The 22,196-nt window shown below is 45.7% G+C and overlaps 2 protein-coding genes across 5 annotated transcripts in view; one reads left to right on the plus strand and one right to left on the minus strand.

The window, feature by feature from the left end:
* LRP4 (LDL receptor related protein 4) overlaps positions 1–3,502 on the minus strand; it is a 48,201-nt gene extending 44,699 nt beyond the window's left edge. The window contains exon 1 of the mRNA XM_008543145.2: positions 3,284–3,502. Coding sequence (XP_008541367.2) covers positions 3,284–3,335 — 52 coding nt within the window. The 5' untranslated portion in view covers positions 3,336–3,502. The remainder of the gene's footprint in view (positions 1–3,283) is intronic.
* A 9,586-nt stretch (positions 3,503–13,088) lies between these two features.
* Positions 13,089–22,196, plus strand: part of CSTPP1 (centriolar satellite-associated tubulin polyglutamylase complex regulator 1) — a 184,174-nt gene continuing 175,066 nt past the window's right edge. For 3 of the 4 annotated variants that reach the window (XM_008543231.2, XM_008543195.2, XM_008543187.2), the window contains exon 1: positions 13,089–13,240. In XM_008543231.2, the coding sequence (XP_008541453.1) occupies positions 13,120–13,240 (121 nt within the window). In that variant the 5' untranslated portion in view covers positions 13,089–13,119. Of the gene's footprint in view, positions 13,241–18,625; positions 18,663–22,196 lie in introns of those variants that run through there. The other variant, XM_070565095.1, reaches the window with a different exon arrangement.

Consider the following 22,196-nt stretch of genomic DNA (forward strand, 5'->3'; position numbering starts at 1 on the left):
TCCTGAGTATACTGGGGAGAAAGAAACTGACCCTGCCAGCTCTAAGCTGAAGGGAGAGCAGCAAGCACAGGCATCCAGCACAGCTATTTATAGGACCCAACCCGGACTCTGCCAGCCAAACAGTCAGCGTGAAGTCTTTCCTGGGACACTGAATCCTATACTACTGAGCTGAAAAGGGGAGAAGGGCTTCCGATGCTGAAGATGAGCTGGCAATCCAGACGCAGTCTGGGGCCCAGATGCCCCATGCCCGGGCAACTGACAAAACTTGTGGATAAGTTTCATCAAGGAATGTGGAGACTAGGCTGGAACAGGCTAACAGACCCAGTCGACCAAGGGCATGGAACTGTTCATAATTAGGAGATGTGCCCAATCATAAAAAAAGAGAAGACTACTTCTTAAAGTAGTCCCCCAAATTCTGTTCCTATTCAGGAAGCTCCTAGTATTGATCTTCTCTTCAATGGAAAAGCAACATAGCCAAATCCCACCCATTTTCCTTCTCCTTAAGGATCAAGCTTAGCAGTCAATCAGTAGAAAGAGTGAGCAAAGATCTATAAACCACTCTGTCCTCTGTGACCTCCTGTCTTCTTTGCTGGCCCAGAAGATGGACATGCCAACGTGCTCTGTCAGATACAGCCAGACTTGGTTCCCTTGCACCTGTCATTCTTAATACCATGTGCCAGTCCCAAAGATGTTATCTGATATTCAACAGGGGACATAAGAGGAAATCCAAAATCAGTGACAAGCCAAGCATCTTTCCAAGTCCAATAAGATCAAGGACAAGGTCAAGCAGCATGACAAGAGTCAGATGGAAAGCAGACCACTCTCAGCTCTACTCTTTTGCATTCATCCTCAAAAACAACCTTCTATCTACCTAAGCACTCCTGGGCAGAATTTTCAACTCTTTGCTTATCTGGAAGAAACCTCAGAGACAAACATGGTTTCTACTCTTCAAATGGTGCTAGATTGTCAGAGGCCTCACCTCAACCCTCAGGAGGATACGCAGGGCTGTTATCAGCAATCAAATTTCCTTCCAAAAATCTTTAAGGGAGGAGTGTTATGTAGGCTCAGCCACACACACAGGCTCTAGGAAAAGTCCAAAGGACTAGCAGAAACCCAATAAGCACTTAAATTTTAATGTCTGGAATTCACTCCTAGCTGAGGTCAGATCTGCCTAACTGATCTACTGTGACACGCTGTCTTCTCCCTGAGCCCCTGGAACACAGTGTCAGGGACCCTCGTGGTGATATTTTTGATTGAGCAACTTCTCACTCTCTCCAGTGAACCATGAATCTGTCCCCTCCAGTCCTCCCAGGATGGCTCAGTGTCAGGCTAGGCAAAGTTTAGCTCTTCGCGCGTCTCCTTACGCATGCGCACAGAAAGCCCCCCATGCTTAGAAGTTTCTATTAAACTTTTTGTCCTTAAAAAGAACCCAAAAGAGTTACCAAGAACCCTCCCATCCTTTTCCCGTGAATCATTAAATATACACAATTTTCTATCCCCATTCTTGATGCGGATGGAGTGTATGCAGTTTTGACAGCTCCGGAGCAATAAAATCCTCTTGGCCTGTTTGAGTCCGGAACCTTCCAGCTCCCCTTTCCCTAGGGCAGAAGGCGACAACCTCCTCTCTGGCTTTGTTGGTATCCGTTTTAGTCCTTTTTTTTTTTTTTTTCCCCCAGTGTCGTGCCATTTCCCTTGATCTTTTTCAAAACTTCCTCCAGGGGGCCGAGAGGAAAGTTCCATCTCCTTCCCTTGCAGCCCGAAGGGGGAAACCCCCCAAAAAGCATAGCTGTCCCTTTAAGGGGCCCATGTGGTGGGAAGAGCAGCTACATTCCTACCCCAGTAGGGCCGCTGTCCCGACACGCCAAAGAGGCTACAAATAACCTTCTAGGAGAGCCCGGGAGGGGGAGAGCACAGTGCGAAGAGGAACGTGGGTCGGCCAGGCTACTACTCGGAGAGGAGAGAAAGAGCTCAGTCGGCGTTAGAGGGGGCTTGGAAAAAGTCATTTAAAACCCACGGGTAGTTTAAACGACGGACACGAGAGCTCTGTTTTGGATTTGGGAGGTAAACCAATCCTTAAAACAAGCGCCCAGGCATCTCCACGCCCTGCCAGGCAAGTTCCGAAATCTACACTGACAGTTTCCACACGAGCTCCCTACGTTAAAGAAAGACCCGGGGCGAGGCCGGGGTCTGCAGACTCCTCCATTCCGAACCCCACCCGCCCATCCGGGCTGCGGGGAGAATGGGAAGATTGGGATCTCCCCCGCGGTTGAATAGCGGTGGGTGAAGAGGGTTGGGGTTCAGAGATCAAAGTTCTCTGATCCTTGGGCACAAACGAGAGGCAGCTGCTAAATCACGGGGTGCACCCACCGTCCCAGGCGGCTGAGGAGAAACAGATTCCGCTGGAGCCCTAATCACACACAACAGTTGCATACGGGCACCAAACAAGTTATTAATAAGGAGCAGATGAAGCAGCAGTCCTGCGGCCATCCGTCTGGCTCCCCCGAGGGCCACCGCGCGGGCCGGGAGCCTGCCTGCTCAGGCGCTGCCCGCCCCCCGCCCCTCAACCCCGGCCGGGACAGATCCGCGGGAGCCTTCCAGCAGTTTCTTCCCTCTGTCCCTCCTCTGCCCCTTTTCCAACCCAGTTCCCCCCTCCCCCGCTCCGAGAAGGATCCAGGGCACGAAGCTGATTGGTTGCAGCCAGGAGAGGGAACCCAAAACACCACTAAGGGGAGATGCTGCGAGCAAGCAGTGCCCAAAGACCCTCAGTGGGAGCAAGGTCTGGATCCGAGGAACCGTTCCTCGGGTAGAGAAATCTCCAGAGCCCAAGCATTCAGATTCCCCGGGAGCCCCTCTCTGCAATTCGCCCGAGACGCCCAGCCCGTGGAAGGAGGGCTATTTACAATTTATGGTTTAGCGACCATCCTTCCCCGCCTCCCTTTCTTCGGGCACATTCACGCGCACCAAGGACACAGAGACTCTGTCTTAACCTGAAAGGGAAGCAGTCCCCAGCTCTTCAAAGAGCAGCGAGGGAAGGCGAGCGCGCGCCTCGGATCGTCCCCCAGCCAGACCCACACCCGAGCCCGGGGGAGCTCCGCCACCGCTGCCCCCTCTCGGACTCAAGGCGCTGGGGGAGCTCCCGCGCCCCTCCCTGGCATGCAATCTCGGGGCTACTGCTCGGGGTGCGGGCGAGGGGTCTCAGGCCCCAGCCTGCGCCGTCCGGCTCTCGGGAGGCGAGTCCTGCAGCGGCCGGACCCGGGACAAACTTTCCGGCGGCGCCGCTTACCGTGTGCGCAGAGCAGGGCGCCAAGCAGCAGCGCGCCCCACGGCCGCCTCATGGTGCCGCGGCCGCCGCCGGCGCTCCCTGCCGGCCGGGGGTCCCGCCGGCTCCCGCGGGACGGCGCGGCGGAGGCAGTCGGCCGAGGGTCCCCGAGGGGAAGCCTCCCGGTCCCCGGCGGCGGGACGCGCCCCGCAACTCGCCCTCCGGCCGCTGCTGCCTCCAGTGCTGCCGGAGCCGAAGCCGCCCTGCCAGGGGACCTGGAGGGGGTGTCCCGGGCCCGGCCGCCCCGCCCCCCGCGCCGCAGCCCCTGCCACCGCCACCGCGCCTGGTCCCGCCCCCAGCGCCGGCCCGGCCCCTTCCCGCCCTCGGCCCCCGCCCCCCGGCCCCCGGCCCCCACCCGCCCGCGCCTCCCGCGCTCGCCCGGCTCCCCTTCGGGCCGCCCCCACATTCCTAGCCCTCCAGAGAGCCCCCCTCCCTGCCCCCATTACTACTGCTCTGATGTCCCTAACTTAAAAAAAAATTATCCTAGTGGCAACTCTCGGATCCCGCTCACGCTAGCCCTATGCCAGAGAGGAGCACCCGGGCTGACCCAAGTCGCCTGGACGTGACCCCGGCCCCCCTACCGGCCCCGAGTCCAGACTTTATTGATGTCTTCGAATTCGCAAGGCTTGCTAATGCATAATCCTCTAGGTCTTTATTGACACCAAACAAGAGACATCAGGGGGCCGGGAGTGCTGTATCTTAACTAGCATTCTCACTGTCAAAATTCCTTTTCCGAGATTTTTCTTCTTGCTCCACTGCCCCATCCCCCCCCTACCCCGGTCCAGGCAGCGTGGTTCTAGGGCTAAATAATTCCACGACGTCCCCTTTTCATTTACTCATTTCCTGAGGTGGTTGTCTGGGTCCTGTCGCCCCAGCCAGACGTCCAGAATTGGCGCAGACAGACTTAGTTCCTCCTCGCTGTCTTTGTAAATCAGCGCTGTTAGCCTCTTCACCTTCTTTGACTTTCTGATCCTGGCAAGGAAGGAAGGGGGTGAGGAAGTAAGTCTTGCCTTCAGTTGCAGTTTCCCGAAGACCTCAGCCTCCTCCCAGCTTCAGTGTGTAGAGTCTCCCAGCAGTATTTAACTTTTAAGTCACTGCATAAAGTTGTAACTCCTCTCTTGTCTTAGCTTAGTGGCCTATGCCTCTCCCCGGTGCCAATTAATCATATGGGTTAATTTTGTCACCACCTTCCATTTTCTAGGTGGAATCTTGTCTTGGTACTTCTGTGCAAATCCTCAATTTCTGTAGGATCCTGTGTATCACTCCTCTCTCCAAGCTGGTATGCTAACGTTTCCTGGCTTTGGCTGTTCTGTGGGATTTTGTTAAACCACTTTCCTCTCACTAGTAAACTGAGTCAGGAAGACTGAACCGCCCCATGTTAGCTAAGGGGAAAGTCTTTGGTATAGTGCAAAGAGGATATTAGGAGATTTCTCCAATGGATGGGTTGACATTGCATCCTTGCTTGTTTTCAATTTTTCAAAGGCTTTCGCTTCCAATCACCATCTTTAACCAAAGCTAACATTACTTTGCACCAGCAACCAAAAAACGTGAAGTTTTACCTCTTTCTTGACAAAACTTCTCCATACTGTTGTGTTGCCTGAAATTTTTACACAGATAAAATGTGGTGAACTAACATCACCATGGTAACTAAGAGTGAGGCATTTTCTGTGTGTGTAGTTCTTCTTGCCGACTGAAGGTGGCAGTCGAGTCAGGTCAGGTTTCCGTGATCTTACTGCTGGGCAAGACGGTCGACCTTTCCCGCCGGTGTCACCTTAGCCCAAAATCTAAGGAGAAAAAAGTGAAAAGTAGAGACTAATTCTCAACACACATACACCCCCATGAATGTTTTTTGAGGCAGTCTTGGTTGGTTTCAGGGTTTCAGTATGTTTTGCTTATGAAGACTTGCTTTTCGACCTGTTGAGAAAGACCTTGGGATTCTGGAGACCATATTTTGTTTCCACATGAAAACTAAGGACATGTGGTATAATGAATACATTTGTCCCAAAAAATCCAGGACAGGCGGTTACCATACTTTCAATGTCAGGGGATTAAGAATTTATAAACAGTTTCCACTCTGTATGCAAACGACAGGTTCCTTTCCAGAAGGCATGATTTGTGTTGTTTTTCTGGGATTGAGGAGGAAAAGGGAGACCGGCTGTCCCTGTCTGACTCAGGCCCGAGGGACTGCGTTTTCTGTGTGCATCCCAAGACCTCGTCCTCCATGGTCCAGCACAGTTCTTGTGCACAGAGCCATCCCTGGCTGCCGTGAGTCACTGGAACATCAATGGGCAGAAACGAACTTCGTGCATAGTCCCTGCCTGGGTCACCCCCTAGGGTGAGTTAAGTCTTGGCTGTCAGAAACTACTCTTGTGCCAGGAGTGCTAAGCGATATTTATTTTTACCAGGCCTCTCAGACTTTCTTGTTGGGAGTGAGAGATCCTGCAAAGCATGCCAGAATGGGCTGTTTGTCTCCCTTTTATTGTCCTCTGGGACATGCCCCTAGAAAAGTTGTGGGGGACTGCCAATCCCAGAGGGGTCTCAGAGGCACTGGTTTCCTCAGAAACACCACCCCTTTCCTTCATCCTTCTAGGACAGACCAGGGAACCAAATTTCCAAGATCAGAATATTGCCCTGAATTAGACCATCACTAATGGCCTTTTCAAAGGAAACGCAGAGAGTGCTACAGAAACAAGATAGAAGTGAGCACTGTTTTGATCCAGTTGGGTTGGTAGCCTTCTCTCATAACCCAGACATCATTCAACAACCTGAATTTCCAAATGTAATCCTTCTAAAAGAGTAAAAGGCCTGAAGGTTCACACTTTAAAACAGAGGTTCTCAATCAGAAGTGATTTTGCGGACATGGGACAATCCCTGGGGCCATTTTTAGGAGTGGGTATTATAGCAAACAATAAGACCAAGGATGCTGCTCAGCATCCTCCAAGGAGGAGGACATCCCCCCCACCCCCCGCAACAGAGAATGATCCAGCCCAAAATGTTCATAGTGCTGAGGTTGAGAGACCCTGATTTAAAACATTAAGAACATGAGTCTGCAAAGAATTGCTGCATCTTCTCTCTAGAATCACTTTCTTGTTAAGGCAATGTGAATGGAGGGAAGGAGTTCTTAAAGCTGTAGAAGGGAAAACAAGAGAAAGCACAGCTAAAGGAGCTAAAAGAGTCCTATATCTGTCTGCCTAGGGAGCCTATTTCCAGCATTCATTCACTTAGGAACAGTAAGTATTGATTAAGAGTGTATTATGTGTCAGGCACTGTGGAAGCAGTGGTAAAAGATATATTGAGTCCCTGGAACGGACAGTCTGATGGTTGGGGAAGTTACAAGTATGCAGAGGCATTAAAAGAATGAGCTCATGAATGATTTTAAAACTACAGATGATAGGGGCATTCAAGGAAAAGTACAGGGTTCTATGAAAGGAGGGACTTGATTTAGATTTATGGGTTCAAGGAAGGCCCGGTAGAGCACTGACACTTAAGTGGTAAGCGTCCTCAGGCTAAGAGTAGGTGGGGAGAGTCTTCTAGGCAGAAGGAACAGTATGTGCAAATGCCCTGAGCCAGGAAAGAGTCTATAAGATTTATGGAAAGGAATGATTAACTTTTAGCAATGGGTGTGCTTTTATCTAGGTTCAGGGGGCTACTCCTGGAGACTGGGGAAAAAAGGAAAGTATAAGAGAAATAGCCTTATTTGCATTTCTATGCCTTCTTTAATTGCAAACCCTCCACGCCACTATTCCTAGTGCCAACACTTTTTTTTGGGGGGGGGGGGGGAGTGAGGAAGATTGGCCCTGAGCTAACATCTGTGCCAATCTTCCTCTATTTTGTATGTGGGATGCTGCCACAGCGTGGCTTGATGAGTGGTATGTAGGTCCATGCCCGGCATCTGAACCTGTGAGCCGTGGGCCACCAAAGCAGTGTGTGCAAACTTAACCACTACACCACTGGGCCCGGCCCCAACACTTCATGTTCCAGCTCAGCAGTGGTACTTGCATCAGGAATACAGGTAGGAAGGCTGATTCAATTCCCTGGCTTAACTTAGGGGACACCCTGAAAAGTGGGACTTTCTAACACATTTTAATCTCCTGAAAGCTTGCTATTCAAATACTTGGCACACATAAGTAGAGCCTTTGCAGCAAAAATCTCAGTATATCTTACTTATTTCAGCAGCAAAGATAAACTTAGAATGGTGGGTAAACAAACAGATCAATGAATAAATACTCATTTAATAACAACCATGAATCAAACATCTGCATAAACCGTCTCTCTCTGTCCGCACTTGCCCCTTTACAATTCATTCTCTATGCAGCAGCCAGAGTGACTTCTTAAAACACGTAAATCAGATATGTCGTTACTAGGCTTAAAACCTTCCAGTGGCTTCCTATTGCACTTAGAATAACACCCACACTTCTCACATGGCCTTCAAGATCCTTCATGATCTGGCCTCTGCCTACTTCTTCAGCCACTTTTCCCCTTACTCATTCTGCTCTAGCCACTCTGGCTTTCTTTCAGCTCTACAACATGCTCTCATTTCCGTCTTGCAACTTGTCACAAGCTGTCTCCTCTCCTTGAAGGCAGCTTCCCCAGACTCTTCCGTAGCTGGTCTCAGCTCAACGCTGCAGCCTCAGGGAAGCCTCATCTTACCACCCAAAGGTTGCCTTCTTCTCACTCTGCCTTTACTCTGTTTTCTTTAGGAGACTGGATAAGGTTTCACGGAGGTGGTGGCATTTTGCCTAGGTCACATAAGGGTGTAAGAGTTTACTACGCAGAAAATGTGGGAGAGGTACATTCTAGGTGGAGAGAAGAGCTTATGCCAGAACAAGGGGTAGCGAAAGAGCTCGGTATGTTAGGAATAGTGAGTAGGAGCATGTAGCTGGAGTATTAAGTATGCAGGGAAGAGCGAATGGCAAGGTGGCTGGGAAAATAGGTTGAGACCAGACTGTGAAGGGATATATATGCATGGTAAGGAATTTTGCTTCATCCTAAAAGTCGTGAGTCAGCAACACTTTTTAAGTAAGGAAGTAACAAAGTCAAAGTTTAATTTTAGAACAATGAACTTTTGTAACAATGTCGAGGGTGGCTTGGGGAGACAAAATAGACACAGAGCTCTAAGGCTCTGCGACAGCTTTTTGTCCTCAGATTCTGAAACTTGGGAACTTCTAGTTCATATCCTAAGTTTATTTAATGATTCTAGCATATTCCCTCTCATCCTCCTGAACGAATTCTCGTAGTTTGTCTACTTGCAGCATTGTCTCTGTACCTTTTGTTGAGTTAGTTGCTTTTTTTTTCTGGGCATTTCTTAAGATCCGGTGATCTGTCACACACAGTATTTAGGTGCAGGAAGGATATGCCAATGCTTTCTTTCTTTCTTTCTTTCTTTTTTTTTTTTTTGAGGAAGATTAGCCCTGAGCTAACATCTGCCACCAATCCTCCTCTTTTTGCTGAGGAAGACTGGCCCTGAGCTAACATCCGTGCCCATCTTCCTCTACTTCATATGTGAGACACCTACCACAGCATGGCTTGACAAGCAGTGCGTAGGTCCACACTCAGGATCCGAACCAGCGAGCCCCAGGCCGCCGAAGCGGAATGTGTGAACTTACCTGCTGCGCCATCGGGTCGGCCCCACCAATGCTTTCTGATTGATTTGTAATGTCCTTCTCAGTGATGCCTTGCATTTTGCTGGCCTTTTTGTTTAATGAATTTGTTTCATGAATTGGTTCCTATTAGGCATCAGTGAGTCCCATGGATTGGATAGCCTTCATTTTCTAGACTTTTAATCCAAGAGGGAACAAAAAATCTATTTAACAGACATTTGTTCTGTCAGGCACTGTGCATGGTCCTAGAAATTTAAAGATGAATGAAGGCTGTCCCTGCTCTCAAGAAACTCACAATCTATAGGACAATTAAAAGAATGCTTTAAAATGACATAAATGCTCATCAAGGGGCAGACTCAAGACAGAGGAAGGCACAGCTAATTTCTCTGTGCTGCTAAGAAGGATCAGAAAAACGTCTTCCCTTTCAAACGTCATGATAGTGTAATTCTCAACTGTTTTGCAGCATTTGAAAATATAAAATAACAAAGTACAAGTCTGGGGCTGGCTCTGTGGCCGAGTGGTTAAGTTCACGTGCTCCACTTCTCGCAGCCCAGGGTTTCGCCGGTTCAAATCCTTGGCGCGGCCAGGCACTGCTCATTGAGCCATACTGAAGCGGTGTCCCACATGCCACAACTAGAGGGACCCACAACTAAAAGTGCACAGCTGTGTACCGGGGGGCTTTGGGGAGAAAAAGGAAAAATAAAATCTTAAAAAAAAAGTACAAGTCTATAATCCTCTGTGAGCGCTAGTTCAATTACCACGACCTCTTAACCACTTTCTTGTAATGCATTAGTTCTTCTTAACTGTCCAAGAGTTTGTGAACATGTCATCTTTGCAAATTCTCCCAAAGCTCTGGTCTGTTGACCGGTGGCAGTCCAAAATGACTTCTCTGCAAATAGCATTTTAAATGTAAACATGTTAATCCCATACAGTGGCATACAGTAGTTTCTGCTTTGCTGTTATGGAAGATAAGTCTTTTAAGGAGACCCTACTAGCTCAGCATGAATTTCATGACCTGCATTTCTTAGTAGCTACTTTGCCTTTAGCATCGTTTCTGCTTGATGAGTTGATAAAAGCTTGTCCTAGTTTCTTGAACCTGTTTTGTAGCAATAATCCAGCCTGCGTTTTTTTCTTTCCTTATGGTTTCCTGGAGGTTTAAAACCATTTAGTATATTCATATTTGCTTTTCTATAGTTTTCAGTTCTGGGGAAAATTTTCTTCCCTATCAATCTCTTCATAGGTCCTCTGTAGAGCCAGAGAGGTCTATTAATTTCCTCTTTATAATTAGGAATTAAAATCTGATAAATTGATGTCTCAACATATCCTCTCTCTTGTGGGTGTTTTTCCTATTGTTTTGAGTTTGAGCTTTCCATTCTTTTTTTTTTTTTTTTTTTAGGAAAGCTGGCCCTGAGCCAACATCTGTGCCCATCTTCCTCTACTTTTTATTTGTGGGATGCCTACCACAGCATGGCTTGCCAAGTGGTGCCATGTCAGCAGCTGGGATCTGAACCCGCGAACCCCGGGCCACCGAAGCAGAATGTACAAACGTAACTGCTGTGCCACTGGGCAGGCCCCTGATGTTTCCATTCTTTATGCTGTAGTACTGACTAACACCTCATGTCCTCTCTGTTTTTTGATCAAATCATGTCACTTGCTTATTTTCAGGATTGTGGAGTTGTCTTCTGACATACCAGTTTACCCGGATGATTGTCTGGGTAAAATTTTCAGAAATGCGTTTTAATCACTTAAGAACCTGAAAACCCCATCTAAATTGAAAGCTGACTTTTTTTTCTTTCCCTAACATTCAATGGGGTCACAGAAATACACTTGGTTTTAACAACTCTCATGTATTTCCACTCTTCTTAAGACCCATGTTGTGTATGTTTCAATGAAAAATTTCCTCTGCCACTGATGTGTTGCCAAAATCTATTATCATGTAATCCTTGGCACAAGAGAAATCTAAAAGTAGTGGTTCCTTCTTGGGAAAAACAAACACTAATCTGGAAGGTCATCACTTCTTTTTAAAAATACTTTAAAGATTTTCAAGCCACTTGTTTATTGTTTGTTTGTTTTCAAGTTATAATATATGCCAGTTATAGGAAATTTTGAAAATATATAAAGGTATAAAGAAGAAAAATGTAAATAATAATTCCACCACCAGTGAGGCTACCTGTTATTTCTGTGCAATCCCAAATTTTCTTGAAGCCTTAGTCTAGCCACCTCCCACCGTTTTCTGTCTTCTTCCTCAATAGACTGTTCAGGACGTTAAGAGTAGAAGACTGACTTTAAATATAAGGGTCCTTAGGATTTTTATGGAAGGGATGGAACTGTAGGAAAAACCTACAAATTGCTGCAGAGATGACATCTTGTTCTTATTTAGCTTTCTTTGAGTCATTAACAGTCGGGCGCCACTGGTGCTGAAACTTATCATTATTATAACCGCAAATGGGTTAATGCCCAAACAAAACTATATTCTTGGGGCTGGTTCCCAGCTCCACCACACAGACCCCAGCAGCAGCACCCTCCAAGTCCCAGGATAACGCTCCATAAATAAGAGGATGTCAAATGTTCAGCCTGGACTCAAAATTCTCTTTTCTTTTATCTGGGAGCTTCCAGTTGTTGGCAGGGTAGAGCAAAAGGAAAAATAAATAAATAAAATCCAAGCCAAGAAATCCTAAAAAAAGAGGCTGTGTGGTTTAGTGGTCAGACCACTGGCCTGGAGGTTGGGATAGCTGAGATCCAGTTCCAGCTCTCTCACTGATTGGCTGGATGATGCTAGACAAGTCATTTTTCTGACACGTTCCTCAGTTTCCCTACTTAGAAAAGGGAGAAGTGCCTTCGAAAGATTTTATGAGGACAAATGAAATGATCTGCAAATAGCTTCAGGTTGCTTGGAAATAAAATGAAATTGTAACCCTTAATAATTACTATCCTATTACTTCATTAATAATGTAGTAATAAGGCACAGGTGTGAAAATTATGACAGTCCATACCCTGAAGCTTCCCGTGGGAGGGAGAGGGGGTGGGAAGCGAGGGCGGAGGAAGAAGGCAAATATTTTTATCAAATTTGCAGGACTTCGCATCAAATACCAAATTAGTAAATTCATGACCTCAAGATAATAAATGCTGCTCCTAGTTTGGCTCGTTCCCTTTATCCTTACCACATCCAAACTCAGAGTGACTCACAGGAGCCTAGAAATGAGACACATATACAATTTTAAGGGAAAGGGAGAATTGGGAGGTTTGAGCTCCTGCTGGAGGAGGCTAAGAATAGACCGCTCAGAACAAAGAGGAGAACAAACCTCCTCTTTCCTTTTCCTCCCAGTGTAGGTGGTCCACTGGTTTCCCAGTCATTCCTTTGATAGCATGATTTTTGTTTTCTTTCTTTCTTTTCACCAAACCTCACCTTGTTGTGAGAGGACTAATTAAAAAAGTGAGGACAGAGTGGCCTTTTCTACTAGGTTTGAACTGTGACAAGTACTACACACCCCTAACCTGTTGTTGGGAGTGGAGAGGAGCAAAAAGAGAAATATCTGGAAACTTGAAAACCAATAAATGCTCTCCCCTCTTAAAGGCGAAATCAGCAATTAGGCATATGAGGAAACAGATCCAATAGGTGTCCTTGTTTGTGCATCCCACCCCCTTAAGCAGTGAAGTGTCTTGGTAGGCAAAAAAAAAAAACACTTGGGAAGGGTACCACATAGTAAGGGATGAGAGTAGAAGGAGGGACTAAGGAGAAAGAGGAATTTGAGGGGAAATTTCAATGAATTCATAGAGGATTTAATGAGCGCCTCAAAGTGCAGGCAAGCCATACGCACGTGAAAGCACTTTGTAGCAATTTAAGATAGTAAATACAGTAATAAAGAGATAAAAATAGGTAATGCGATATTAAGTATTTGTGGGAATTTAGGGGTTGGAGCTGTTATTGTGAGTTAAGATAACAGCTGTATAAAGCAGGAATAGTCAGGAAATTCAGAAATCGCGGGTATGGACGGCTGGCAATAATTCTTCAACACCGGGAAATCCGTGGAATTCAAAAAAACGCTCCACCTCAAATTTCTCTAAAACCAACTCCTCGAGAAGGGGAGTCCTAGAAGGGCCGCTCCCGGAACTGGTGTGGCGAGCCTGGCGTTGCGAGACGGAGAGTGTTTGCGTGACACCCCCTCCGCCTCCCGCCTCTCCGCCCGCCGCGTGGGTGCCATGGCAACGGAGAGAGCCGGGACCTGGCTTCCGGAAGCTGGGAAGCTGGAGCTTGGAAGCTGCTGCGGTCCAAGGATGCTGAGTCCGGAGCGCCTAGCCCTAACGGACTACGAGTATCTGGGTAGGAGCTTCCTTCAGCTTCGGGGAAGAAAAGCAGTGCAGACGAATGAGGCCACGGTCTGGGAAGGAGGCGGGGCCGGGATCTGAGTGGGAATCGGGAGGGGTGGGGTCGGGAGGGGCGGGGAGGGAGGGGGCGTTCCGGGGCCTGGACGTGTAAGGCCGGCGAGCAGGAAAACAGCGTCTGGGGAGGATGGAATGTCTGAAGGGGATGGGCTGGATGGAGCTCAGGCAATGCGTGTGCGTTCCAAGTGGGATAGGTTGGAGATGAGAATTTGGGTCCTTTGGGGGTGTTCTGGATATGCTGGGAGAGGAGTCACTTTGGCACCTGAAGTACCCAATCAGCCCTTCCGTGAATAATCATTTTACCCTTGTAGCGGCAACTAACATTTTTGAGCGTTTCTTTTTTACCTTAGGCGCTGTACTAAGCATTTGACATGCATTCTTTATTGCATCTTCACGACAGCCCCGGGAGGAAATAGTGTGTTTTTCTTGCATTTTGCAGACAGAGAAACTGAGGCTGGAGAGGTAACTTGCATAAATAAGGCCACACAGCTAGAAGATGGTAGAGCTCTTAGAACCTAATTTGCCCACCCCAAAGCTTGAGCTCTTGACCACTTTATTGAGCACCTTCAATGTGTAAGGCATTTACTGGATGAAAAAAGGATGTGTGTGTGTATATAGACTCGTATACATATACATATATACACACATACGTATATATGCACACACATTTTGAAAAATTAATAGACTTCATTTTTTAGAGCAGTTTTAAGGTTACAGAAAGTTGAGCAGATATAGAGCATACCCATATACTCCCTCTCTCCTCCACTAGTTTCCCCTCTTATTAACATCTGGCGTTAGTGTGGTACCTTTGTTGCAATTGATGAACCAGTATTGATAGATTATTGTTAACGAAAGTCCATAGCTTACGTTCAGGTTTGTGCTTTGTGTTGGGTAGTTCTATAGGTTTTCACAAATGCATAATGTCATGTATCTGTTGTTATAGTGTCATGCAGAATAGTTTCACTGCCCTAAAAATCCTCTGTGTTCTACCTACTCATCCTTCCCCCTGCCCCCAGCCCTTGGCAACCACTCATCTTTTTGCTATCTTTCAAGTTTTACTTTTCTAGAATGTCACATGTTGGAGTCATACACTATGTAACCTTCCGAGTGGCTTCTTTCACTAAGCAATATGCATTTAAGGTCCTTCCGTGTCTTTTCCTCACTTGATAGTTCGTTTCTTTTTATTGCTGAGTAGTATTCAGTTGTATGGATGTACTATACACAGTTTTTTTTTGAGGAAGATTAGCCCTGAGCTAACATCCGCTGCCAGTCCTCTTTTTACTGAGGAAGGTTGGCCCTGAGCTAACATCCCTGCCCGTCTTCCTCTATTTTATATGTGGGACGCCTGCCACAGCATGGCTTGATAAACAGTGTATAGGTTTGCGCCTGGGATCTGCACCAGCAAACCCCGGGCCGCGGAAGTGGAGCGTGTGAACGTAACCGCTGTGCCACTGGGCCGGCCCCACTATGCACATTTTTTTAATGACAAACAATGCTAGTTTAAATTTTTGAAATGATAATATGGAAACAATTGAAAATATAACGAAGTTTATAGTGAAAAGTCTCCTTCCACTCCTTTCCCCCATCTGCCCAGTTCCCATCCATCCTCAGCCCCCTACCAGTAACCGCTGTTACTGGTTTCCTGTGTATCCTTCCAGAATGTGTTTTATTATGGACAGAAGGGAAAATACACTGCACGCTTTTTTCATTTAATATATCTTGGAGTAATTTCTATATCAATGAGACCTTCCTCATTCTTTTTAAAATTTTTTTGGCTACATAGTATTTAAATAATTTATTCAACCAATTCTCTATTGGTAGACAATAAGTTGTTTTTAGCCTTTTCCTATTACTAAAAATACTGCACTGAATAACTTGCGTTTTTGTTCCTTTACTAGTATATCTGCAAGTATAGGTTCCACAAAATGGAATTGGTGGGTCAGGGCTGTGTGCATTTTAAATATATATTTAAATTATATATAGAGAGAGGGAGAGAGTGAGAGAGAGATATTAAATAACCACATCCTTTAATCAGCCAAAAGGGGGTAGTTATATCACAGATAACTTTGTATGTGATTAATAGCAATATCAGTGCATAGACTTTTGCTAAGGATTTTACATGTTTTATCTTATTTACCCAGTACTCAATGAATCTATGAAATATTTGAAAAGCCTAGTCTATTGTTCAGTTCCTTGAGTGTTTGCCGTTTGAATTTTATGTCTCAAAGCCTTGGCATATTGAATATACTGGTGCTGGGGCCAACCCAGTGGCGCAGAGGTTAAGTTCACACGTTCCGCTTCGTTGGCCCGGGGTTCACCGGTTTGGATCCCAGGTTCGGACATGGCACTGCTTGGCAAAGCCATGCTGTCGTAGGCATCCCACATATAAAGTAGAGGAAGATGGGCACGGATGTTATCTCAGGGCCAGTCTTCCTCAGCAAAAAGAGGAAGATTGGCAGCAGATGTTAGCTTAAGGCTAATCGTCATTCATAAGTAAATAAATAAACTAACTAACTAACTGATGCTTTGGTGAGTAAAGTTGGTGGTATCTCCCTAAGAGGATTTTTTAGGAAGACTGATTCAGTGACAATGTTGATAATGAATCAAGAAACAGAATCAAAGTCTCAGGTTGGTTGAAAAAGCTTCAGTGTTCAACCACCCACCTAATGCGTGAACCCTGGGCAAGTGCTCCTTCAGGCTCTGTCGCGTATTTAAGTGTCTTAGCTGTCTATCATAATCACCATCTGTACATTCATACTGCCCTAAGCAGGGTCATACTACTCACTGGCTTCCTCGTGGTTCTTGTTTTTAGTTAAGAACAACCCCTGCCCAATACAATTTGGTCATGCTGTTTCAGAGCGTTCAGTGTCAATTTAATTACCATTTAAAACCACTCCCTATATATATATATATATACATATATATATATATATATTTTTTTTTTTGGTGACGAAGATTGGCCCTGAGCTTACATCTGTTGCCAATCTTCCTTTTCTTGCTTGAGGAAGATTGTCACTGAGCTAACGTCTGTGTCAGTCTTCCTCTACTTTGTATGTGGGATGCTGCCACAGCATGGCTTGATGAGTGGTGTGTAGGTCTGTGCCCAGGATCTGAACCCATGAACCCCAGGCTGCCGAAGTGGAGGTGTGAACTTAACCACCACGCCAATGGGCCCGCCCCCCCATAGAATAATTAAATGAAGTAGTTCTTCTCTCTCTTTTTTCTTTTTTTGAGCAAGATTAGCCCTGAGCTAACTGCTGCCAATCCTCCTCTTTTTGCTGAGGAAGCCTGGCCCTGAACTAACATCTGTACCCATCGTCCTCTACTTTATACGTGGGACGCCTACCACAGCATGGTGTGCCAAGTGGTGCCATGTACGAACCCAGGATCCAAACCGGTGAACCCCGGGCCACCGAGAAGTGGAACGTGCGCACTTAACTGCTGCGCCACTGGGCCGGCGCTGGTTTTTTTTTTTTTTTTTTACAAATTATTAAGTCACTTGCATGTGTAGACCTAGAGAAGAAAATACATATAGAGAAAAGAAAATTGCAGAGACAGGAAAGCTTCAGCCATTCAGTGAAACTGAAAAACCAAAGCTGTCCAGCCCTGGGGAGGTGCATCTGGAGACCTCTTTTTAGTATTGTGGTATGAATTACAGAGCTACCTATTCAATGAGTATCTGTAGATTTCCCTCTCTGCCTGGTAGCCAGGGCTCATATTTGCCTTTTTGACTATTAGTGAAGGAAACAGTCTTTCATCGTATGGGGTAAACTGATCTTTTCCCCGCTGATTTTGTGGATTAGCAACCTGTAATCATGGCCTGGAATGGCTTAGGATCTTAAGATCATCATTACAGAGTCAGCTCAATGATGTTTATACCTGCAGTCATCAGAATGTAGTGACAGAAATTAGAGAGAGGAGAGTCTGCTAAGGAGATGAAGTATAGAACCCTTTGTGTATGACCCATGAAAGATTTTCTGCCTTATGAAAGCTACTTGTTGGAAGCTTCTGCCAGAGGCTGAGGTGTGTCTGTATATACCTGGTTGGGTGTGGAGAACTCTCTGGAACCGAAGGGCAGCCTGTTCTGGTCCCAGGTTTGCAAAACACAGCACCTACGTGCTGACCTGAGCATAAGCATGAGGGCGTGAGGTTTATTTTTTACCCCACCTAATTTGGTGAGGTGCATGCTTTCGTTCAGGCTCCGAGTTGCCTCTTCTGTTTCCATGGAACCTGCTTATTCTCACTAAGGCTGGCAGTGGGTTGGCGTAATAGCTAACTCTGGGAAATCAGAGATGGTCTTTAGAACAATCACGATAAATTGGATAGTTTTTTTTTTGAGGAAGATTAGCCCTGAGCTAACATCTGCTGCTAATCCTCCTCTTTTTGCTGAGGAAGACTGGCCCTGAGCTAACGTCTGTGCCCATCTTCCTCTACTTTATATGTGGGACGCCTACCACAGCGTGGCGTGCCAAGCGGTGCCATGTCCATATCTGGGATCCAAACCGGCGAACCCTGGGCCGCCGAAGTGGATCGTGCGAGCTTAACCGCTGTGCCAACAGGCTGGCCCCGGATAGTTTTTTTTTAAACTGTAGTTTTTGAACACTTCATATATGCTTAGCACTGTGCCTTATCTCATTTAATCTTCACAACCACCATACAAAGTAGGTATTATTCTTAGTCCCATTTAGTAGTTATTCATATCATGTCCTCATTTTGCAGATAAGGAAACTGAGGTTTAGAAAGGCTAGTTGATTTGTACAAAGTCACATAAGTGATGATACATAGCAAAGGGGACATTCAAACCCAGATTTGTCAGATTCCATAGCCTGGTTTTTTCTCTCCACCAAAAAGATAAAAACAGAGCAAAACCGTTGCCTGCAGAAGGCCGTGATCGCTGCGTCCCAGTTAAGGACGGAGTTCATTAGGTGCAGGTAAGTTTCCTGAGAGCAGGAGGTGTATCTTACTCATCACCACACACCTGCCTTTCACAGTAGAGACACTTAGTGATATATATATGTTAAACTGAATAATTTGACTTTAGGCTACCCCAAATGTGAGCAGCTAACAGGAACAACTAAGATTTATTCAGCACTTACTATGTACTAGGTAACATTTGAAGTGCTTTCCGTATGCTGATGCATATGAAGATAGTTTCCGTTTTTATCTGTTTCACAGATGAGGAAACTGCAGCACAAAGATTTTGAATTGCTGCTTAGTGAGTCATGGAGCCAGAATCGTAATCCAGCAGTCTGACTCAAGCGTCCACGCTAGTAAACCCACGCTGTGACTATGTTGAGCAACTCCAAAAATGAGGCTCCAACTATTGCTAGACCTGTGCATGGATCCTGGAGTAAGTTCAGGTGACTCCAAAGGCTTAATTCAACATTTCTACCAGGAGGGGGCATCCTAGGAATCAGGATGGAGCAGGGAATAGTAAAATTCCAGTTCCCTCTTGCCACTGGACTCATCTCTCAGAGGCAGGCAATGAGGGAGATAACTTCTAAAAATAAACCATTTGGGAGAGTTATTGACGATAATCTTTGTATTCTGAGTAGCTGTGTGACCTTGAAGAAGTTACTTAACCTCTCTGTGCCTTAGTTTCCTTATCTGCAAAATGTGGTGATAATAGTACTTAGATCATACATGTAAACTTTTAGAGCCATACCTGGCTGCTGCATTGTGTCTACCTTGTGAAAAGAGGATATACGAAGATGAGTAAGATACCTTTCCTTTTAGAGCACCTGGGTAGGTGCTTAATATTAACTGCTATTATTATTACTATACTTTTATAAAAATATGTAATACATCCATAGCAGCCATGAAAATGTGCCTCTCAGGTCTCCTAATGTGGAGAGGGGAGGGTAATTGATTCCCAGCCCCCGCTCTGAATCCAACAGTGAGGTCACATTTCCCACAGGCTGTTCCCAGCCAGCGACTGGCTGGCGCAGACCCCCTTCTATGAGATGTATGACTCCTCTGATGGTGACTGCGGCCTGAGGACTCCCGCTGCACAGCAGTCTAACGCTTTCGCTCTGTCTTTCCTTTACAAGGGTCAGCCCTGCATTGTGGACTGTCAGCTCTCCCAGGCTCCTCCGGCGCCCTCCCTTTTCTCCCATGGGCCTTTCCCCAAGTCTATTTCCTGCGTGTCTAATCCTGTTTTGGTGTCTGTTTTGGAGTACCTGGGCGCAGACAACATCCCCCAGTCACTGATAGGGTCCCTTCCAGCCATGAGGTTAATATAGTCTCTTCAAGCCTTGGCAAAGGTCTGACATAGGACTCTAAGTGGAAGATTCTTAAGTGTTACTAATATTGTTTTTTGCATTTGCTGATATCATAGCACATGATATTTACTTGTCTTACTGCCAGATTTTTTTTCTTTTTTTTGCTTTTGGGTGAATCCTGTTAAGCAAACTTATTTTCGTTTGAATATAATTAGTGAAACTTCCAAGCCCAATCCTACGCTAGGCAACAGTGCTATTTACAATTAAGTTAGCAGAAATTCTCTTAGGACTTCAAAGTGCTTGGGTTGTTGCAGAAAGGAAATGAAATAAAATATTATAGATGTTACACTGACTTCCTAAACCTTTGGAAACTAGGTTTGTAATATACAAAACTGGTCACTTTAAAATACTTCTGAACATGTTCACAACATCATCTCTTTCCTTTCTTCTCTCCTTCTCCTTCCTTTCCTTTCTTCCTAATTGTTCCTTTCCTCGTTCCTTTCTGAATACCCTCTCTATATGAAACAAACTTTATGAATATAAAGTGTCCCCCCCACAGGAAACTTACGCCATGGGTGGGAGATGGGACATGCTTATAAATGACCATAACACAAGGTGACAGTGTGATAGGTGCCCTTATAGAGCAGGCAAACTGTGTGCATTTCGACTGTCTTGGGGCTTTGCCACTTTGATCAACAGCTTCTCAATCGTGGCAGGGGCAGCACTTCCCTTGGTGCCCCAGTTCTGGGATGTGCCTTTGGGAGTTGTTCTTGGAAGTTCAGCCTAGACTCTGTTTGTTCCGCCTTTCCAAGGATTCTGTAAACTTTTTAATAAATGTAATAAATATTGTTTTGGGGGAGGAAAAGAGCAATTGAGTTCTAAGGCATGTTGTTCCCAACTCTCACCCACCTCCATTTCTCCAAGGTAACTAAATTGCAAGTGATTTCAGAGTTATTCTAGGGTTTTAAAATAGTTCTGTAGGGGCTGGCCCTGTGGCCTAGTGGTTAAGTTCACACCTCCACTTTGTTGGCCCAGGGTTTTGCTGGTTCGGATCCTGGGTGCGGACATGGCACCACTCATCAGGCCATGCTGAGCTGGCATCTCACATAGCACAACTGGAAGGACCCACAACTAGAATATACAACTATGTATGGGGCTTTGGGGAGAAAGAAAACGAAGATTGGCAACAAATGTTAGTTCAGGTGCCAATCTTTAAAAAAAAGTTCTGTGAATTTTCGACCTTGCTTATTTACATATTGAAGTAATCTTAAAATCTTCCTCCAAATGCTGTCCAAAAGTTGGGGCTCACTTATATTTGCACAAGTACCATGTTTGCTAAATGAGGAATTTTAGGAGGCCGACTAGGTAGTTGGAGTTTTAAGAAGTAATAATAATAGATCACAGGAGACTAGTGATCCGTTAGCCTCTCTCTGCTCCATCATCCTGTTTGTATCCTTGGTAGCACTTATCACAGCTATCTTGTTTATCTCTTGGGTGCTCCGTTATTGTCTGTTTCTTACTAGGATGTGAGCCATCAGGGCAGGTTTATCTTCAGTATCTCCAAATTCTAGCACAGTGCCTGGCCCAAGCTAAGTGCCCAATTGCTAAATGAATGGTCTGCTTTAAGTGGCGAAATTTAAAAAAACAAACAAACCAGGAGAAAGGAATCCAGTTCAACAAATAGTTGTTGAATTCCTACCATGTGAGAGACGCTAGGCTTTTTCCCCCCTCCTTGCATGGGTGAAAGCAAGGATGACCGGTTAAATCTGCCTTGGATCCTTCTGGTTTTAAACTCTGATTATACCTAAGCTTTGTTTCTTGGTTGCTATGTTTTGGTTACACAACAGTAAGATTCAATCTATTTTTTTAATGATATTTTAGGAAGGAAGGATGTTTTGTACAGTTATGGAGCATCTCCGTGAGATCCCGTCCTATAGCTGCGCAGAGTCATATGCCCTCACTAAGACTGGAATTACCCTCCTAAATTAATCCGGGGTCCTCTGTGGTGGGATTGCCCTTGCACAACTTCCCCAGGGGCCTGAGGAAATAGCTCATTCTATGATTGGAATTTCAAGTCAAAACACATTTATCTGAGCAGAATTTTAATGATTTATCAAAGAGAGGAGGGATTTTCCCAAACACATCTGAACTTACCAAATTACTGATCCCATTCGCTATGTTTTCTCTTAAGCACCTTTCTTTAAACAAAGCAATTACTGCTGAAATCGTCAAATGTATTTTTCATAAAAGCCTTTGACTACGTTTTGTTTGATTAGCAGGAACCCAGTAAAAGTAAATATTGTTTGAGAAGGCACTTTCTGAGCCCTTTCTTTTTCTTCATTGAATTAGCTTTTTAAAAGCACTATTCTTTAGAGAGAGTTCCAGCCTTTTTCCAGCTGTCCTATTGTGTAGCTCAAGGTCTTGTTAATACTATTATCTGGCCCTAAGATTACAGGTAATTGTGAAAACACAAGCTTCAATTTCTGTAATCTCACACAGAAATCTGCTTGTGCCCCACGCCTTGGTGTCAGTTGTTTGTTAAATTCAGACTTCTCTCACCTGGGATAGCCCCACCGCCTCCCGGTAAACACAGTCTCTGCCCGGAACAGGGCTGCATGAGGGCCCATTGCCTTTTTTTTCTTTTAAATCATGTGGCAGGACTCCTCCTGTGGC

This window comes from Equus przewalskii, chromosome 11 (genome assembly GCF_037783145.1).
Source record: "Equus przewalskii isolate Varuska chromosome 11, EquPr2, whole genome shotgun sequence".
NCBI classification, from domain to species: domain Eukaryota; kingdom Metazoa; phylum Chordata; class Mammalia; order Perissodactyla; family Equidae; genus Equus; species Equus przewalskii.